Source organism: Heloderma suspectum, chromosome 2 (assembly GCF_057233095.1).
Source record: "Heloderma suspectum isolate Gila_16-S chromosome 2, 16-S_ref, whole genome shotgun sequence".
NCBI classification, from domain to species: Eukaryota; Metazoa; Chordata; class Lepidosauria; order Squamata; family Helodermatidae; genus Heloderma; species Heloderma suspectum.
The window spans coordinates 51258676-51277655 of NC_139459.1; the positions used below are offsets into that span (position 1 = coordinate 51258676).

The following is an 18980-nucleotide window of genomic DNA, read 5'->3' on the forward strand; positions in this document are numbered from 1 at the left end:
TTAAGTGGAAAATGGAGTAAACAGCTGACGTCGGTAAAAAAAAATGAGCTCCACTCAGAAAAGGCTGGAACAATGTTGGAACAACAACCAAAGAATGGTACAAACATGTGCCATGACCAAATTAAGATTTAATCCATACTGAGGGATTATTAATAGAAGATGAGGTTAAGATTGGGAGGTGCTGCTTCTGATACCTGGAAATCCGGGGAATAGATGTCACCACTGCTGGCACGTACAACTGACCAAGCTTTGAGAAGTTTGTAAGACTGTCATCTACTTTTCCTTCTTTATTCTTCTGAGTGTGAGATTTATTTATTTATTACATTTATTGATCACCCATCTGGCTGGTCACCCAGCCACTCTGGGCGGTATACAGAATATATAATAAAACAGTTTAAAACAATAAAATTCCACAGTAAAAACATCATTTTCCTAAAAATACCCTAACCCATACCGAATGCCTGCTTGAACAACCACGTTTTTAATGTGCAGTGGAAGCTCATTAAAGAGGGGGCATGGCGGAGTTCCTAGGGAGGGAGTTCCACAGAGTGGGGGCTTCCACCCTCTCCCTCATCCCCACCAGTCTAGCTGTCCTGGTTGAGGGGACAGAGAGAAGGCCATCCGAGGCTGATCTTGTGAAGTGGCCTGTCTGGTGTTGCTGGAGGTGCTCCTTAAGATAGGCTGGGCTGGGTCCATATAGGGTTTTAAAGGTCAAAACCAACACATTGAATTTGGCCGGAAAACAACTGGTAACCAGTGCAACTCCTTCAGCACTGGAGTGATGTGATCTCGCCAGCGGCTGCCTTTAATCAGGTGAGTTGCCGCGTTCTGTACCAGCTGCAGCTTCCGAACCATCTTCAAGGGTAACCCCACGTAGAGCGCATTACAGTAGTCTAAACAAGAGGAGACCAGGGCATGTAAAACTGATGGGAGATGGTTGGGAAGGTAGGGGTACAGCCACTGTATCAGAGGGAGTTGGTACAGCGCTGTCCGGCTCACAGCTGACACCTGAGCCTCCATGGACAGCTGGGAGTCCAAAATGAGAGCCAGTGTAGTGTAGTGGTGAGAGTGACGGACTGGGAGCCGGGAGATCCGGGTTCTAGTCCCCACTTGGCCATGGAAGCTCACTGGGTGACTTTGGGCCAGTCACAGACTCTCAGCCCAACCTACCTCACAGGGTTGTTGTTGTGAGGATACAACGGTGAGGAGGAGGATAATGTAAGCCGCCTTGAGTTCCTTGCGAGGGGGAGAAAGGCGGGGTATAAATGCAATAAATAAATAAATAAATAAATGACCCCCAGGCTGCGGACCTGGTCTTTCAAGGGTAGCCGTACCCCATTCAACACCAGGTCAACATCCCACAACCTCCTCTTGTCTTCCACCAAAAGTACCTCGGTCTTGTCAGGGTTCAGCTTCAGCTTATTCCTCCCCATCCAGCCACTCACCGTCTCCAGACATTTGGAAAGGGATTCTACGGCCAACCTTGGTGAAGATTTGAAGGAGAAGTAGAGCTGCGTGTCATCCGCATATTGATGACACCGCACCTCAAACCTCCTGATAATATCTCCCAGCGGCTTCACATAGATGTTGAATAGCATCGGGGAAAGAATGGAACCCTGTGGCACCCCACAAGTGAGTGGCCACAGGTCCGAAACCTCCTCTCCCAGTGCTACCCTCTGGTTCCTGCCAGAGAGGAAGGACCAGAACTACCGCAATACGGTGTTTCCAATGCCCAACCCCTCCAGGTGGTCCTGGAGGATACCGTGGTCAACGGTATCAAAAGCTGCTGAGAGGTTGAGGAGAAAAAGGAAGAAGCATTCGCCCCTATCCAGAGCCCTCCTCATATCATCCACCAAAGTGACCAAGGCCATTTTTGTCCCATGCCCAGGCCTGAAGCCCAACTTAAATGGCTCTAGATAATCGGCTTCTTCCAAGTGTGCCTTCAACTGCATTGCCACTGCCCATTCAATCACCTTGTCCCAAAATGGCAGATTCGAAACTGGGCGAAAGTTGTTCAGAACTTGGGGATCCAAGGAGGGCTTCTTTAAGAGTGGTCTTATCACTGCCTCCTTGAGGGCTGATGGCATCACTCCCTCCTCAAGGGAGGCGTACGCCACCATCCTGTGTTTTTAAATGTTTAATAAATGTTTTTATTAAACATTTCTATTATGTTTAATAAAAACTTCTTTGATTCATTTTATAAAAGTCTGTGCCATTCAATGAAACAAAGGGCTACCCCAAAACCAAGTATTTCATCTGCATGGTATGGTTAATATGCATTTTAATGCAGTTAAACTGGCATTCAAATTGTTTCAGCTGCATCCTGAATGCAACCATAAATTAAAAGTTATCCTACAAAGGAAAGGCACACATATAATGGCACTACAATTCAAAACACTGGCGGGAACGCGGGAAAGAGCCTTCACTGTGGCTGCCCCAAGGCTCTGGAACTCCCTTCCCAGGGAGGTGAGAGCGGCACTCTTCTTGGTATGCTTTTGCAGGCAGGTAAAAACTTTTTTGTTCTGGCAGGCCTTTGGGGATAGCTAGTCTGGACCTGTGAGAATATGATGGATGGATACATACTGCGGTTTATATTTCTTGTTGTCTTTTAAAATTTTGATATTTTATATTATTTTAATATTATTGATGATTTAATTATATTTTTAACTTTTGTATATTTCTATTTATAGGTTTTAACTGTATAAGTTTTTAATGTTGTAAAGCTGCCTTGAGTCCCAGTATTGGGAAAAAGGCAGGATATAAATATTATTATTATTACTATTATTACTATTATTATTAATAATAAACATTGTTTGAGCTTCTAAACGAGGTGTGAGGAACCTGTAACCCACAAGATATTGCCTCTCAGAAATAAAGCCTGCTTCATATCTTAGCTCATCAATGAATAATAGCATTTGCAATAGAACATACCTAAATATAGACAAGGGAGATGATTTTGCATTGCAATTTCTTGAGCACGTAGATGTTTCTTTACAGTAATTGGATAATATGTTCCACCTTTGACAGTTGCATCATTGGCAATAATCAAACACTCCACTCTGAAATGCAAACAATTTACAACAACTAAATACTTCCCAGCTGAGCAAGAGAATTATTAAGGTTAATCCTAAGAACACTGAAATCAATGAAACTTTCATCCAAATAAGCGCGTTTTGGTTTGAGGGTCCAATCATATCTGGTAAAGATTTTCATCACCTCCTATGCTATAACACAGCTTGTTCCACAAACATTTATTACTATTAAATGTATCCTGACAAAACTGCATTCTACATCTGTCATACGAGGGGCCTAGTTTGTATTGCAGCGATGAAAGGGGCAGATTAAAGACTTTGGACAAGGAAAGAAAGCAAGAAGCTTCAAGAACAGACTTTATTACACTAATCTATCCCTTAGAGGGGGAGTGAGGCACCACAGACCTGGGAGCCAAATTCTCCCCACCGTGGCCACATCCCCTGGCCCCACATCCTTTCCCCCAACCATGAATCCTTTGGTGGTTTCCCAGCATTTGTGCAATTTTGCCCCATTCTAAAAGGCTGAAATGGATTTCCTAAGGTTTAGTTACTGGCAGCAAGAGCTTTAAGTTAAATTATGCTGATTGTTTTGTATTTTTTGCCTTAGGCCCTGCCTACTGCTGGAATAAGGCCCCCAAGAGCTTCTCTGAAATGGGATTTGGTCCTTTATTAGAAAGACTTTCCCCATCTCTGCCTTAGAGAGAGAGATGGATGGTAGTTTTCTGAAAGGAACAGCTATTGCTGTCTGTGCATATGAAACTGGTGAAAAACACTTCCAGCCATGGCAATAACCTGTAATTCCAGGCACACCAATGAAACAAGAAATATCTTAAAGTTGCAAATTGAAATGCTAAATCCCAACTATTTCTACCCTTCTAAAGGCTACAGAGCTTGTCATCCATCATTATTTCAATTTTCTCAGAACCATTACTCTGCTACTACACCTGTGTTTTAATAGCTGCAGAATTCTTTGCTCACCTGTTCCTGGATACTATAAAATGCATGCTTGTTCCTGATGTTCAATGCCAGGTTGATATTCAGTTGGCCGAGCAACAGGTTTCCCAGTTGAATTTCAAATAAACAAATTTTGACAGACTATAACAGTGGATCACAGACTGACATAGCAAGCAGGGCAAATTAAGATCCCATAATAATAAACATATTAATTCTGGTCTCTTGAGATTGTTTTCTAATATTTTGCAAGTATCAGAAAGTCAGAACTGAAACCAACGAACACCACAGACAATATACCAGTAGCAGTTCTCACCCTGACACCCGCCCAATGCCTGTAATGATGCCACCTGCTGGTACCTCTTCATTTCCATACAGCTGGTAACCTGCAAACTGGGAGAACTCCAAGAATGGAGACCTGAGAAGACAGAAAAAATCTCAGGAAAGTTAGCATATAAAGCAGACTGGTGCTGATCAATATTACTTTTTTAACTCATAGTTAAACAGCCCAGCTAGTAAAGAAATTATATTTTTAATTATTTATTTATTTTAGGATTTTTGCTCAACAGCAATTACTGCATTTGAAAGCTTGGAAACAAAGCGTTCTGTTAACGTGTACATCCTGGGTTAAATCAAACACTACGCTTGTAGACTTCCACTAGTACAACAGGGCTTTCTCCCTCTCTCTCTCTCTCCCCCCCCCTCCTGCAGCCTGCCATGCCATCTGAAAATCTGCTCCTGAGGGTTTCCCAGGTCTCCAGAGCAGATTCTGAGGGTGCGAGATAGGCTGGGGGGTGGAGGAAGAATACACTGATGTAACTGCTTCCATCAGCAGAATGACACCATTGGATACAAGCCCTTATATGTTAAAATATTAATAATGAAGCAGCAAATACCCACCCAGGATCTATAAGTCTGTCAATTCTTTCTCTAGGTAACAATTTTCCTCTTGATGTGTGAAGGTTCCGTGACTTCTCTCCACCACCTGTCATGCAAAATCTTGATTTGATTACTCTAATCTTTGGTTACTCTACTTGTGCAAGCAGTTGAACAAGCAGTCCCAACCTTTAGCAGTAACCAATACACTTTCATAAACATAAAGGAAAAATTATTTTCTGAATAATCTGCTAATGCTATCTGTCATCATCCCTTCTAATATCGATTTCCCAATCTAATACCTGTGCTTATGTGAATGCAGTCAAAACTGCACCACCCAGGCACATGCAGAACGCATCAGCAGAGTAGCCCATTGATAACACCAAGGTTTGGGGGGTACAAAAAAAATTAGGAAAAAAAACCTCTAAGTGGGGGAACACCCAAGACAGTCCAACATTAACTCAATGACACAGAATGTTGAGCAACTGGGGTGTGTGGTGGGACTGATAACCTGGTGGGATGGGGAATGGAGTGACTGGAGAGGAAGGAGGGAGGGACTTATAGATATAAGATGGGCATAAAAAGCCAGCACATTGTTTGGATAGATCACTTTCTAGTTCACACCAAGAAGATATTTTTATATCTCCCCAAGGGCAGAACTGAGAGCTGCCTATAGAAATCAGTGGAGAAATCAAAGATGCAGCTGGAATTGGGCACAAGGGTGTCCACGCACAACCAACATGGAGAGGGGGGGGGGAATAAAAATGGAGGAGAGAAAAACCCAAACAGGCAATGAGGACCAACCAGGCCTGGAACCCTGAACAGAAGCACTCCATACTGCAACAATTCTATTGCAGGCCCCCACTTTCTCCTTCTAATACTTATTGGAGTGTTCCAGTGTTTGGGGAGCTGGAACCAAAACCGCACCACCCATGCATAAGAGAAAGGCATCAGCAGACTTGGGGTAACCCAAAGTTTGGCAGGGGTGCAAAAAATCTTAACCCCCCCCCCCGCAAAAACCTAGAGTGAACCCTGAAAACAGTCCAATGATAACTTCAATGGCACAGAATGCTAACCGATTGGGAAGAGTAACGGAACTAAGCAACTGGGGGGGATGGACTATAACTCCCATCATCCCTCACTACTGGCTATGCTGGCCAGGGTTGATAAGAGCTGCAGTACAACAACATCTGGAGGGCCACAAGTTGCCCATCCCTGATTTAGTGCAAACACATACTAATACATGCTTAGTACCCATCATCCAAGTGGTTGTCAAACCTGCCATTTTCCCCAAACATTTCTTGTCCCCTTTGAAGCTACTGAGGTCCATGTACATGCTTACCCCTTGTCTCAAGTAAACAACCATTACGACCCTTCTTGATGGCCTTTGGTCGATTCAAACTGCTTTGGCTGAATGTGTTTCTTGTTCTCCCTAATTTTTTCACAACCTGTCTTGTCATGCTTCACATCAACCTCAAACTGAAAAACTCCACTTCCCAGCTTCTGGGATTCAATCATTATCACAGCAGCAGTACTGCTGCTGAAAACCACTTGGTACCAAGTGAAAACCACTTGGTACTTGGTACTCCACACAGCTGCAGTAACATCTGAGGTAGTTGTCACCTGATCCATCCCAGCCTTGTAATTAAGCCCACAAAATTTACTAGCCTGGAAAAAAGTTTGCTAGCCTGCAGGGAGAAGCCTCATCATCTGCAGCCTACATGGAAACACAGGCGTCTAGCCTCTTGGCAGGCTATTTAAAAAAAAACTTTCTACTAAGTGTCCTGGAGGAGGAGGGACATAACAACCGTTCCTGCTCTACCAGCCCGCTGCATTGCCATGTTGGCTGTGAGAAAAGGAGCTTTTCTTCCTCCATGGCTGGCACAAAAATTAAATGGGCTATTGGAGGAGGGAAAGTTCCTGGTCACCTATGGCATTACTGCAGCTTCATCGAGCCCCACCAATGTTTGGATGACTTTCAGTAGCAACCACGCCACAGAGAAAACATTTGAACCCACATGGTCTTTAGCTGCTCCCTCTGTACTACACATTAACTTACTGTTATAGCTCTTTGTCTCCTCCCACTCCTGCCTTTGTGCTAACATAAAAGCATCTCACAAACTACACAACTCTTTGCTGACAATCTTAAGACACACTTTCTCAGCAAAGCCCTTCCTGAATTCGTATGTTAAACCAGCATTGCCATTAGAATCCTCTCAAGCTTATCCACACTTCTCACTTTAAGACCCCGATCACTCCTCAATTTCTATCCATGTCTGATTAGGAGTTTATAAGGCTTCCAGGCAGGGACTGGATCACTTCTACACTGATGCTAAACAAATGTTAACTATTACTGCCTCTACTATGTCCTTAAACACTGTCACTTAAACCACAATACTGAAAGCCAAACACAACCAAGCTCCTATATAAGATGCTCTAATAAGAGAAAAACAGGACATACATACCTAATTGGATTTTTTCAGATTGCTGTTGGAGTTCTGTCACTAGTGCTTTCATTCGTTCATAGTTTTCCTGGTGAGAGAATAAAAATAAGCAGGGGAATGTTTAAACTTTATAATACAGACATAACATTTCCCCATTTTCTTTATGCATTATTTAACAATGACTTTTATACACCACTTTTCCCAAACAAGTTGCTCAAAGCTAGTTACTGGATTATTAAATATATTTGACCTGATCTATTATTTTAACTCCATTTTCTTTCTATGAATTTCCCTTTAGTGTCTTTTATCCTAGAGTTTCAAAAGTTCTCTCTCTCTCTCTCTCTCACACACACACACACGAAATATCAGTCTCATCCAGGTTAGCCTCTGATGATTACCATCCAAGATAAGGTAAGTAGTGACCCGAAAGTGAGCCTTCTTGGTAGTGGCACCCCATCTGTGGAATTCCTTCCCCGGCAGGGTTCACTGGGTACTAGGGCTGTGCACTGCTTCAGCCCGAGGCCTGAACCCCAAGCCAAAGTGGGCTGCTTCAGGCCCCTTCCGAGGTGAAGCAGAGGTCCCGAAGCAACCTAAAGCGGATTGGGGGCTCTCCAAAGTGCTTTGGTACACTTGGGCATTCCGGCCCAGCCATGTTGGTGCCTCCAGCGACTTACCTGAGCCATCACAGGAGGAGTCACCATCGTCGTTGCTGCTGCTGCTGTCGCCGTTGCCTCCATTGCTGCCGCCATCACCACCGCCAGCTCTTAAGCCCTGGATGTGCGCTGGCTCTTGCTGCAGGGATTTGCCATTTTTTAAAATGGTGACTCCCTGAAACAAGAGCCAGCGTGCGTCCAAGGCTCAGGCGGCGGCAGAGGCGGCAATGACAGCGGTGGTGGTGACAGTGGAGGCAGCCAGAGGTGGCAGCCCAGGTAAAGAGCTGGGTGTTTGCGCAGGGGCATCAGGGGGGCCCTGAAGCAGGATTCAGCCATCCAAATCCCACTTCGGGTTCAGGCCCTCAAATCAGCCCGAAGCAAATCAGGCCTGCCTTGGAAGCCCAAGGGGCTTCTGAGTCAGTTTGGGGGGTCCCTGCACAGCCCTACTGGGTACCAACATTTTTATATTTTTGGTGACAGGCAAATATGTGTTTATTCTCCCAGGTTTTCTCATTTATTTTTTAAACTGCCCTGGAAGCTTAGCTGTCAGGCAGTATAGAAACCTTTTTAAAATTAATAAAACAAACCTAGAGAACTATGAAGCAAGCTTCCCATCTTTCTCCCCCACATTCTCCCACCAATAACAGACCTGCATGATGCTCGACAAGCAGCTTTTGAAATAAAGGGGAGTTACAAAACAGTTCCTGATGCAATCCAAGGAACTGCTCTGAGAGGAAAGTGCATGTGTACTTGCCCTTCTGTGTATCCAAAGGATCTATCAAGGTCTAGATCTAGGTCAGCCTTCCCCAACCTGGTGCACTTGTGATATTTTGAACTTCAACTCCCATCAGTCCCAGCCATCATGGCTAATAGTCAGGAATGATGGGAATTGTAGTCTAAAACATCTGGAGAGCAGCAAGCTGGGGAAGACTGGTCTAGGATATCTTTTAACTACTCAATGAAATCTGCTTTGATGATAGAAAGTTTTAGCTTTTCTATATTTTATGTAAAACCAATTCAGGTTTACATGATCCTCGGTACCAACAATAATGAGGCTTTGTGGGCTTAACACAATATCCCAAATCACCAGTTTAGTCGCAGAAATGGCGGTGCGGCAAGAGGCAAGTGCCTGGGAGAGAAAGAAATGAAGCCATACATGTCTCGGTCACTAATACATGTCAAGCCTTAAAAAAAAAAACTACTTATGTTTAAATTACATGTTACGTGAAAACTAGAGAAATGTTAAAATATTCTTACAGAATGATACATCGGAAGAATGGGATGAGTAAGACTTTTTTTAATCAGTCCTACTAGTGAGGACTCCCATGAGATGGGCAAATGAAAGTCAATGTGACTAAAAGACCCTCCCCTCATCAGCCTTTGAAAGGGAAAATAAATGAATATTCTTAGAAAGTTTTTGAGATGCTTGTGTAAAAGAGGAAACACACATTAAAAGGAAAACACGGGATTCCATTTGTTGTAGTAATGGGTGACTTCAATTACCCACGCACAGACTGCATAAATGTGTACTGCAGTCACAACAAAGAGATAAAATTTCTCTATACCCTAAGCAACTGTACCCAATAACAGTCACGGAACCAACCAGAAAGGATGTGACCTGGTTTAGCCTAAGTGGTGCCCAGGACCTTGAGTCCTGGTGATTGTTATTGAACCAGTTAAAAACAGTGACCACAATGCTATCAAATTTAATTTCTATGTATCTTGAAATTTGGCAAGCAAGTCTAACTAAGTCACATTTGACTTCAAAGGGAAATTCTTTACAAAGAAGAAACTGATAAAAATGAAGTTGAAAGGGAAGGCCAAGGCGGTCAAATCTCTCCAGAATGCTTGGGGTTTACTCAGACCCACAATAATAGAAGCACAGCTAGAAACTACACTGCAGGTCAGAAAAGGAACACAAAGTCCAAGATGTCACCAGCATGGTTAACAAGGAGTGCCAAGGAAGCTATTAGAGAAAAGAAGGCTTCCTTCAACAAACTGAAGTCTTGCCCAAATGACAGAATAAAAAGGAACACAGATTTGAGCACACAAAAATGCAAGCAGATAATAAAGGATGCAAAAAAAAAAAAAAAGATTTTGAGAAGCATATTGCCAATAACATTAAGACCAACAATAACAAAGTCTTTAAATACATGAAAAGCAGGAAACTGGCTAAGGTGCAGACCACTAGATGACAATGGAGTTCAAAGGAGGATAAGGAGATTGCAGAGAAGCCGAATAAAGGGACTGCAAAGAAGGTATCTGCATCTGCCTTCACTACAGTAGATGTAGGGCAGATACCCACTGTGCCAGAATGGATATTTTCAGGAATGGAGTCACAGGAACTGAAGCCAATAGTGGTAACAAGATATTAATTTCTAGAGCTAATTAATAAACTGAAAATGAAGAAATCACTGGGAAGGGGAAGTTTTTCTCCCTTTCTCATGAAACCAGAAGCCAGGATCATCCAATGGAGTTGAATGGTGAGAGATGCAGGGCTGAAAAAGGAAGTACTTGTTCATCCAGTGCATAGTTGTATGGAATTCAGTACCACAAAATGTAATGATGGGCACCGACTTTAAAAGGGGATGGTTTTAGACAAATTAATGGAGGATAAGATTATCAATGGCTACTAGTCATGATGGCTGTATATATTATCTCCAGTATTAGAGGCAGTATACCTCCGTTTATGGCTGTGAGAGCTGGACTGTAAGGAAGGCTGAGCGCCGAAGAATTGATGCTTTCGAACTGTGGTGCTGGAGAAGACTCTCACGAGTCCCCTGGAATGCAAGGAGGTCAAATCAGTCCATCCTAAAGGAAATCAACCCTGAGTGCTCATTGAAAGGACAGATACTGAAGCTGAAGCTCAAATATTTTGGCCACCTAATGCGAAGAGAAAACTCTCTGGAAAAGACCCTGATGCTGGGAAAGACTGAAGGCAAAAGGAGAAGGGGACGGCAGAGGATGAGATGGCTAGATAGCATCACTGATGCAATGAATATGGACTTGAGCATGCTCCACGAGAGAGCAGAGGACAGGAAGAGAGTGCAGGAGAGTGCAGGACAGGAAGGCCTGGCGTGCTATGGTTCATGGGGTCACAAAGAGTCGGACACGACTGAACAACAACAACAAATACCTCCGTTTACCATTTGCTAGTGAATCGACCTGGAGGGTGTTCTTGCATTCACAACCTGCTGTAGACTTCCCATAGGAATCTGGTTGGTCACTGTGAGAACAGAATGCTGGGCTAGACAGGACTTTGGTCTGATTCAGCATGGCTCTTCTTATGTTCTTCCTTCCAACCCTGTCTTTCCCTCATAAGGCAAATGCATAAGAATCAATAGGCAGGAAGGATATGTCCCCAAGGTTATTTTCCACCTAGATCAGGCTTTGTAGGTCCAGCTAAGAAAAAACATACTAGAGAAGCAACCTTCCCTCCTGCCAATTCTCCATTATAACCCCCCACCTTCATTCCAATATATACGCAAACATGGATTTCAGAATGTGCATTTGCAAGTTAACATGTGGTTCTGTCAACAGTTTCCTCCACTGCCATAATTTCTACTAGCCTTAACATTTAACCTATATACCTCAGTATTTGAGCAAAGTCTTGCTAGCATCTACAACATCTTGGCCAGGGGGCAGGGCATGCATATTTATCCCTCTTTAATTTTTCTTTCCATTTTTTCACTTTCCTGAGTTCTCCAAATCTGTATTGCAAATGCAACAAGGCAAATATGAAAAAACAAACAATAATCCCAAAACTTTAGAACCACGTTTTTGTACTTTTTGGAATACTATGTAATGTGCAGAACCATGCAATTGCTTAAATTATACGATAAAAAAGAAACTGAGTTAATAAGTAGACAGCGTGTGTCATCCCTGACTTCTACAATGCAAACATTACAAGCTGCTGGTCACCATTTTGCTTATGTTTGTTAGGTGCGAATATATACGTTTGTTCTTGAGCAGTCCAAATTGTACTAAATGAGGAACACTGCTATGTAGCATGCAATACTAAAAATACTATTTATTGACCTTGAGACTACACATCTGAACATCAGAAAAAAAAACTTTACCCTATAAAGCAACAACTATAATATCTTTTACTCCCCTGCCCCTGCAAAGTTACTCTCAATGTTATACTCTAAGATCAGAATCTAAAGAACTACTTTAGCAACATGCAAGGGCTTGGATGAGCCCAGAGGCATTTTTGTCTCTTTTTTCTTCAAGCAGCAGTCTGCTATGTTATTTTACAAACAGTTTTTATGCTCCCTTCAGTTTCTTAAATAGTTTGCTATGTGGAATCAAGGGCTTCTGTTAAAAAAATGCAAGTCCAAACCCCCTTGTGTGTAGTGTTCCAGTTCCCGCCAGCTACACTCAAACTAGCAAACTACTGTATGCTGTTATATCCAAATTGGTAAACTGCAATGTCTGCTTTCCAAATCAGAATTGAAAACCACGGGTTGAAAGGTTGGGTTGGGCAAACCAGGCATTCTCTAACAGAGCCTTGTAGATCACTACTCCCACCAAAGGAGTTTTCCTCCAACCGTTCATATGCATAATGGAAAAGATTTCCCCCCCCCCCAATCAACACATCTGTAGTAATGTTAATATCTGTTTTTATTGTTATTACCCTTGGCACTTGGTAAAGGTTTCGGCTGTGAAAACATTCTAAATGCCATACTTCCTGACATCGTTTGGACAACTGAAATGTTACCAAGTACCAAGGGTAAGAACAGTAAAAACAGCTTTTCACCTTAGCACAGATGTGTTGATTGGGAAAGATTTTGTTGTCCATTGTGCATTTGAACAGTCGGACGAAAGCTCCTTTGGTGGTATTAATGATCTACAAGGCTTTATTTATGACATTTATATCCAAGGAGCCTGAGGTGGCACACATAAGTTTGTCAGTTCAGATGTAATGGCAAACTATGGTTTGCCCAAAGTCAAGTGTCAAGAAGGGAATCTGAGTGTATAAACCCAAGGTTCACTCATGTAATGGCCAAACCATGGCTTGGAAGAACATACAAACTAAATCTTTGTATTTCATGAATCATGTAGAACACTGGAATCAAGTGTTATCTTGACTTTATATGGCCACGGAAAAAAATAAGTGAATCCATTGTTAACTTTTTTTTCCTTTGGTTTGACAACAACAGGAACTAGAGGAGCAGAGATTGAATGCTAGAAGTGTAATTATTAACACACAAGAAAAACAGTCACTGGAAATGTGCTGCCAGTTCTGTCTTTGTCCCTGCAGTCTCAACTACATCTTCAGATTTCAAAAATTAAACATATACTTTCTGTCCCACCAAACTACATTTCTACCTATCCTGCCTTGGAAACTATCTTCCACCCTGTCTTGTTAAATCTGCAGAGAATAACAAACAATAGAGGTCAAGATGGGCAACACTAATCATTTATGCTGCACTTTTGAGTTTGCACAGTATCTTGTTATATTGTATTTGCTCAGAGTATAAGCACCTCATGGAAGGGATCTCACAATGTTCATATTGGTAAAACATAGTGTACACCTCATGGCCTTCATAAATAATAGCTGCACCTGTGCAGCAGCTAACAGGAGCCATCTTACTCCTCGAATGTAATACCAGATTTACTCATGTAGATTTGTTTATTAAGCATAGCTACATATATCTGGCCTATCTTGATCTCTTACTTGAAACTTTTTCATAAACAATAAAAAAGAAAACCCAAAACTAATTAACACTACAGTGAGAACCTGTGCAGCGTAGAGCCTTAGCCAGCAACTAATTTTATAAGGGGAAGAAAATTTGAGGAGGGAAAGGAAGCCTCTTCCCATTCCCCCTAATGGCTTTCCAGCAAGTCCCATTGTGAAGCCATTAAGCCTTCCATGCATGGTCTTGTCTCTGTGTTGGCAACTAGGGGCCCAGGTGCTGTTCCAGGCATTACCTTGGGCCATTAGCTGCCAAGCCCTACTGTGTGGAGTATGCATATAGCCTTCCAAAGCTAGCTTATTTTGATTCTGTAGTCCTAAGCATATGTACCAGGAAGTATGAGCCACTTAATCAATTCTTCCAAGCAAACATATTTAGGATTGATACCAAGGCAGGCAAACATATTTCGGACTGATGCCAATTCACTATGACCAGGGAAAATATTTCTACAAATCATTTTGTAAGAATATCATCCTTTCTTGCAGTTTTTTTCAACAAAGCAGCCCTTAAAACCTAAAGGAGAACATGGCCTTTTCTCAGCTTCGTGGCTGAGGAAACTAACTACAGAAACTTGAAAACCTATACTAAAGGGTTCTTCCTCTCCACCACCTGCATATCCTTTGAGTGGGATGTTTTAACTGGTGTACCAGAATAAAATATGGGGTACTCAGCATGTGGGATGGAATACTACTTTCTTTGAAGCATTCTCACAGGATCTGAACACCCTAGGGTATTCTGGAAAAAAAAGTCACATCTGGGGGAGTAGGCAGGGCTCCAATGCCACAGCTGCCAAACTATGCATGAATATTAATACACATACAAGAATCAAAGACTGCCATAGTAGGCACAAGACCTTTTGTACTTTCATATACACATATATGAGAATTCAGGGTTGTACGGCACTGACAAATCTCAGTCAAGGGTATAAGACCTGGTTCACACAACACGACAACCCAGACTATGGGTTGAGTATGGGTTGTTGTTGAATCGTGGGTTGTTGTGTGAACCCACCCGCATTAACAAATCATGGTTTGTTAACTACAAACAATCCACAAACAGAACCCATAGTTTGTTGTTGGGTTCTGAACTCTGGGTACTAAATGTAAGCATTTATTATGGCTGGAAGGAGCTGGTTTTCTCTACTATCATCCACTGTTGCCCTCAACAAGGTGGATCGCTAAAATAAAGGGACAGTTGTGATAACATGTCCACCTATGGCAACACAAGACTTCCTTCTCTATCATTTATTTAGGTCAGCCTTCCCAACCTGATGCCGCACTGGACTACAACTCATCACTCTCAGCCAGAGTGGCCAATGGTCATGCTTCCTGAGGATGATAGGAGCTGTAGTCAAACAAATCTGGAGGGTGCCAGGTTGGGAAAAGTTGACTTAAGTGGATTAAAGAAAATACAAAAAACAGAATTTATTCTCAAAGGTGCCAAAGAGAAACTTCTTTATTTGAACTCAAAGTGTTTTGGAAACAAAAGTCCCTTTCACAGGGGCAGTCTTATAAAATGTAAATGCTGAAAACAGACACAGGCCCAGTTCGTGAGAAATCATCGTGGGTGAATTTCCCCATGGAGCTTCTTGTTGCACCAAGCATTTTGAATATTCGGGGGGGGGGGTGTCATAACTTCTCATTACATGTGAACCTGAAGAGAGTGAGTTGTTGGGGTGGTTGACAAGCTACCCACAACTCTTAAACAGCCCACGGGTTCTGGGTGGTTTGTCATCTACCCCAACAACCCACCCTCACTGGGTTTGCACATAACAAGAAGCCGCCACAATGGATGCTTGGAACGCCATGATTGTGTGAACTAGGTCTAAGTCAGCTTACCTAATTCAGCTTAGCTATCTGTCACACACCATCAAGCCCTTACAAAGGTGGTGGTTATCCTTCCATATACCATCAAGGCCTTTGCATTTTATAAAACTGCTCCTGACAAAAAAGCTTTTCTCTCTGAAACATGTTGGGTTCAAATAAAGAAGTTTCCCTTTGGCACCTTTGAGAATACATTCCCTTTTTGCATTCGTTCAGTTTGGGTGCCTGGTTTTTGTTTGTTTGATCTAGGCAGATTGCCAGCTGTTTCCCTATGGCAATGCTGTTGGGAAAGAGGAGGAGTTGCTTGCAAAAGAACAAGAAAAGGAAAACCCCACACCCCTTTAAGCTAGGTGTGAGACCAGGGGGGTGTCTCCATGACAACAGAAGAAGCCAATCGTGGCTTACCCAAATTTTTCAAATTTGGGAGCACCAAAAGACAGTGTCTTGGTACTTTTCCCGTCCTTGCTGCAAGCAGCAGTAAATGGCTTTGCTCTGCACAGGGTTCCACAAGCAAGTGTATCGCACCAATAAAAGTTGCTTCACAGAACATACTTCCTGGTAGGGTGGGGAGGTTGGAGTGAACATCATCTGACAGGCAAGATCAGCTCAACCAATAAGACAGGCTCCTCCGCCAGGTTCTCCCTGCCCCGCTCTTCACCTTTGATAAAATCCCAGGTTTCCTCCTGTGTTGCTTCATAAATCAATATCCTTCTCTCTCTCTCTCATCTCCCCCAGCAATATTTACTCCATTAAAGAACAATAACTAAAGGAACACAGTGTGCTCCTTCCCCTGAAACTGATGATGCTGGGAACAATCTCCTTCTCCCCCCTCCCCCCTCAGCATTATTTACTCCCTTAAAGAACAATCACTAAAAGAACACAATATTCTTTCTGCCCTGATCAGCCAATGGTGTGATCAATCAAAGCTTCAACATTAAGGCTCCTACATGCGTTATTCTGATTCATGGGAATCTAGTAACTCCGGGAGTGCGCATTTTGGGGACAAGCCTTGTTGACAACAATGGGAGTTAATTCTGAGTAGACACACATGTTTGTGCGGGGAAAGACAGAGGGGAAAGGAAGGGAAACCAGCCCCCTTTTTCGATACTGCACAGGATTGGGATGATCGAAGGTGGAAGTAGTTACTTCCGAATGGCAATAAACCAAACAACAGAGAACCACAGCTTCAGGAAAGCACTTTACAGCTTTTAGGGAATTAGTACTTTAAAATCTGCTATTTCAATTGACAGGGATCTCTATAAATGCTGATGTGCACATTCAGGGTACAAGCCTCACTGACCACAATGTGAGTTACTTCTGAACAGGCATTAATTGATTTGTGCGGGGACAGGAAACACACAGGAAACACCTGTGTGACCAGGGTCATGGTGGAAGGCACACCCCTGGGCAGGGCTAGCATACGGGAGGTAAATGTGGGGTTTGGGGCACACAGCAACTATAGTGGGGAGAACCAGACTTAAGGAAAAGAATTGGACTTTGAGCAGTCTCAGGAAATCTGGCTTTTCCCTGATAAGCTCTGGGGTGACTGCTGGATGACCATATATCCCTAATGACCTCCAAATGCAGCCAGCTCAGAGTAAATTGCTCATGGAGACATCCCCCAGGAGATACTTCTGGAATCACTGCTGCTTGCAGCAAGGATGGGAAAAGTACCAAGACGCTGTCTTTTGGTGCTCCCAGATTCTAGGACCTAGAATCAAAGAACTGGAAGGTACTTTGGAGATCATCTAGTTCTAGTCCAACCCACTTCTCAATGCAGGTTGCAGCTACAGTATCCCTGCCTGATGGCCGTTCGGCTGCTGCTGCTGAAATACCATCCATGAGAGAATGCAGCAGCTGGAGTTTTCGAGGAATCCTGGAGCGAAACAAACAAGAATTTTTAGGTTCTGGAACAGGGATTCCGAACTGATAATCCGGCAACGCTGCCCAGTGCCTTTTAACAGCTATATGCCGTACAGACATTCAACAAGGACGCGCTTCTCCATGTCGAGGAAAGCTTTACCTGCCTGGACTTCTGCCTGCCAAGCAGCTGCCAAAAAGGCACACAAGCCCCGCCTGTGCCTGCATGAAACGAAGGCGCCTACAAAATGAGGCAGAAGGCACTGCCGTGAAAAAGCTCGGGCGAGCGGCAAAATGCGCCACGTCGGGCGCGGAATGACGGGGGATGTACCGAGACAGCCCGCGTAGGGGCCGGGCGGGCTACTTGAAGGAAGCACCCCGGGAAACAGGAGCGGGCGGAGGGGCGCCCTTCCCGCTTCTCCTTTACTAAAACAGAAACCAAAGAACTCTCCCGCTCATCTTCGGCCTACCTGATAAAGCGAGGAGGAGGCGTCAGGCTGTGAGCCCACAGTAGCCACCTTGTCCCCATGGTAAGCACGGCCGAGAGCAGCTGCAGCCGCCCGCGGGCAGCGAAAAAGCAAGCACAGGCGGCATTTCAGGCCCGGCAACATCACTGCTGGCGGTGGCCGGGGCGCCGGGGGAACAGCTTCCCGGGCCTGGGACCGGCCGCACAGCCACTCCCCCCGCCACAGCCAATGGAGAGAGGGAGCGAGGCCTAGGCGACATGATGAGGCCTTCCCCCTAGAGGCGCCGCCTGCTTCCTCCTTTCACCTCAGACCTATTAAAAAAGGACCAGCGAAGCGAACGGAAACCAACCCTCCTCTCCTCCCTTGTCCTCCAGTCCGAATTCCGTTCCGCTTGGGAAAGAGTCTCTTGCCTCCCTGTACCGGAGGCCTTCTCTCTGGGCCACGCTCCTCTTTTTTTTTTTTTTAACAGATATACGAGGGGCAGAGAGTTGCGCCCTTGGACAAGCCAGCCTTCCGCAACCTCGTGCCCTCCAGATGTTTTGGACTACAAGTCCGACTGTTCCAAACTTTTGGCCATGCTGGTCGGAGCTGGGGGTTGAAGTCCCGACGTCTGAAGGGCACTAGATTGGATCAGACCAATGTCTATGATATACCCCGTAATTCGGATTCTGTCAAGGGTCATCCTCGAGCACTCGCAAGCAGAGCGTGATGGTGAAGAGTTGCCTTTGTTCGGCCCCAGCATCTGTTACTCTGTGATAGACTCCCTCTGGACATGGAGGTTTTATAGAGCTACATAGCTTTAGGAGCTGCTGTAGCAGAAAGTGGGGGGGGGGGAGGTAAAAGGGTTTTGTCTTCCATGAATTTGGACGTGTTTTGAAAAGGCAGCGAACGTAGTGGCCATCACATCTTGCAGTCTTGCATTCCTAAGTTAATGGTCTGAACTGTGAAGAAATAGTCAACAGAACAGATTTAGTTGGAGCTGCAACAAAATGTTGCTGTATGGAGTGCTCCCAGTTCAGGATTTTAGGCATTACATTCCTCTTTCCTGCCCCATTCAGAGGCCACTGAACACACCTCATTGGGTGTTTTGGGGTTTCCCCTCCCCCTTAGGGTGTTTATTTTCCTATCGTTTTTGTATTTTGTTAAAATCTCAAGTTCCCCAAGTCTGCTGATAC

The 18980-nt window shown here is 44.0% G+C and overlaps 1 protein-coding gene across 3 annotated transcripts in view; it reads right to left on the reverse strand.

Moving 5' to 3' along the window:
- MCCC2 (methylcrotonyl-CoA carboxylase subunit 2) overlaps window positions 1-18002 on the reverse strand; it is a 71075-nt gene extending 53073 nt beyond the window's left edge. Inside the window, exons 1-6 of one of the 3 annotated variants that reach the window (XM_084833511.1) lie at window positions 17809-17896; window positions 11103-11270; window positions 7325-7391; window positions 4884-4968; window positions 4300-4401; window positions 2932-3059 (exon numbers count right to left, since the gene is read on the reverse strand). In XM_084833511.1, the coding sequence (XP_084689637.1) occupies window positions 2932-3059; window positions 4300-4401; window positions 4884-4968; window positions 7325-7391; window positions 11103-11105 (385 nt within the window). In that variant the 5' untranslated portion in view covers window positions 11106-11270; window positions 17809-17896. The other 2 variants (XM_084833512.1, XM_084833510.1) reach the window with 2 other exon arrangements.
- Window positions 18003-18980: the final 978 nt, after the last annotated feature.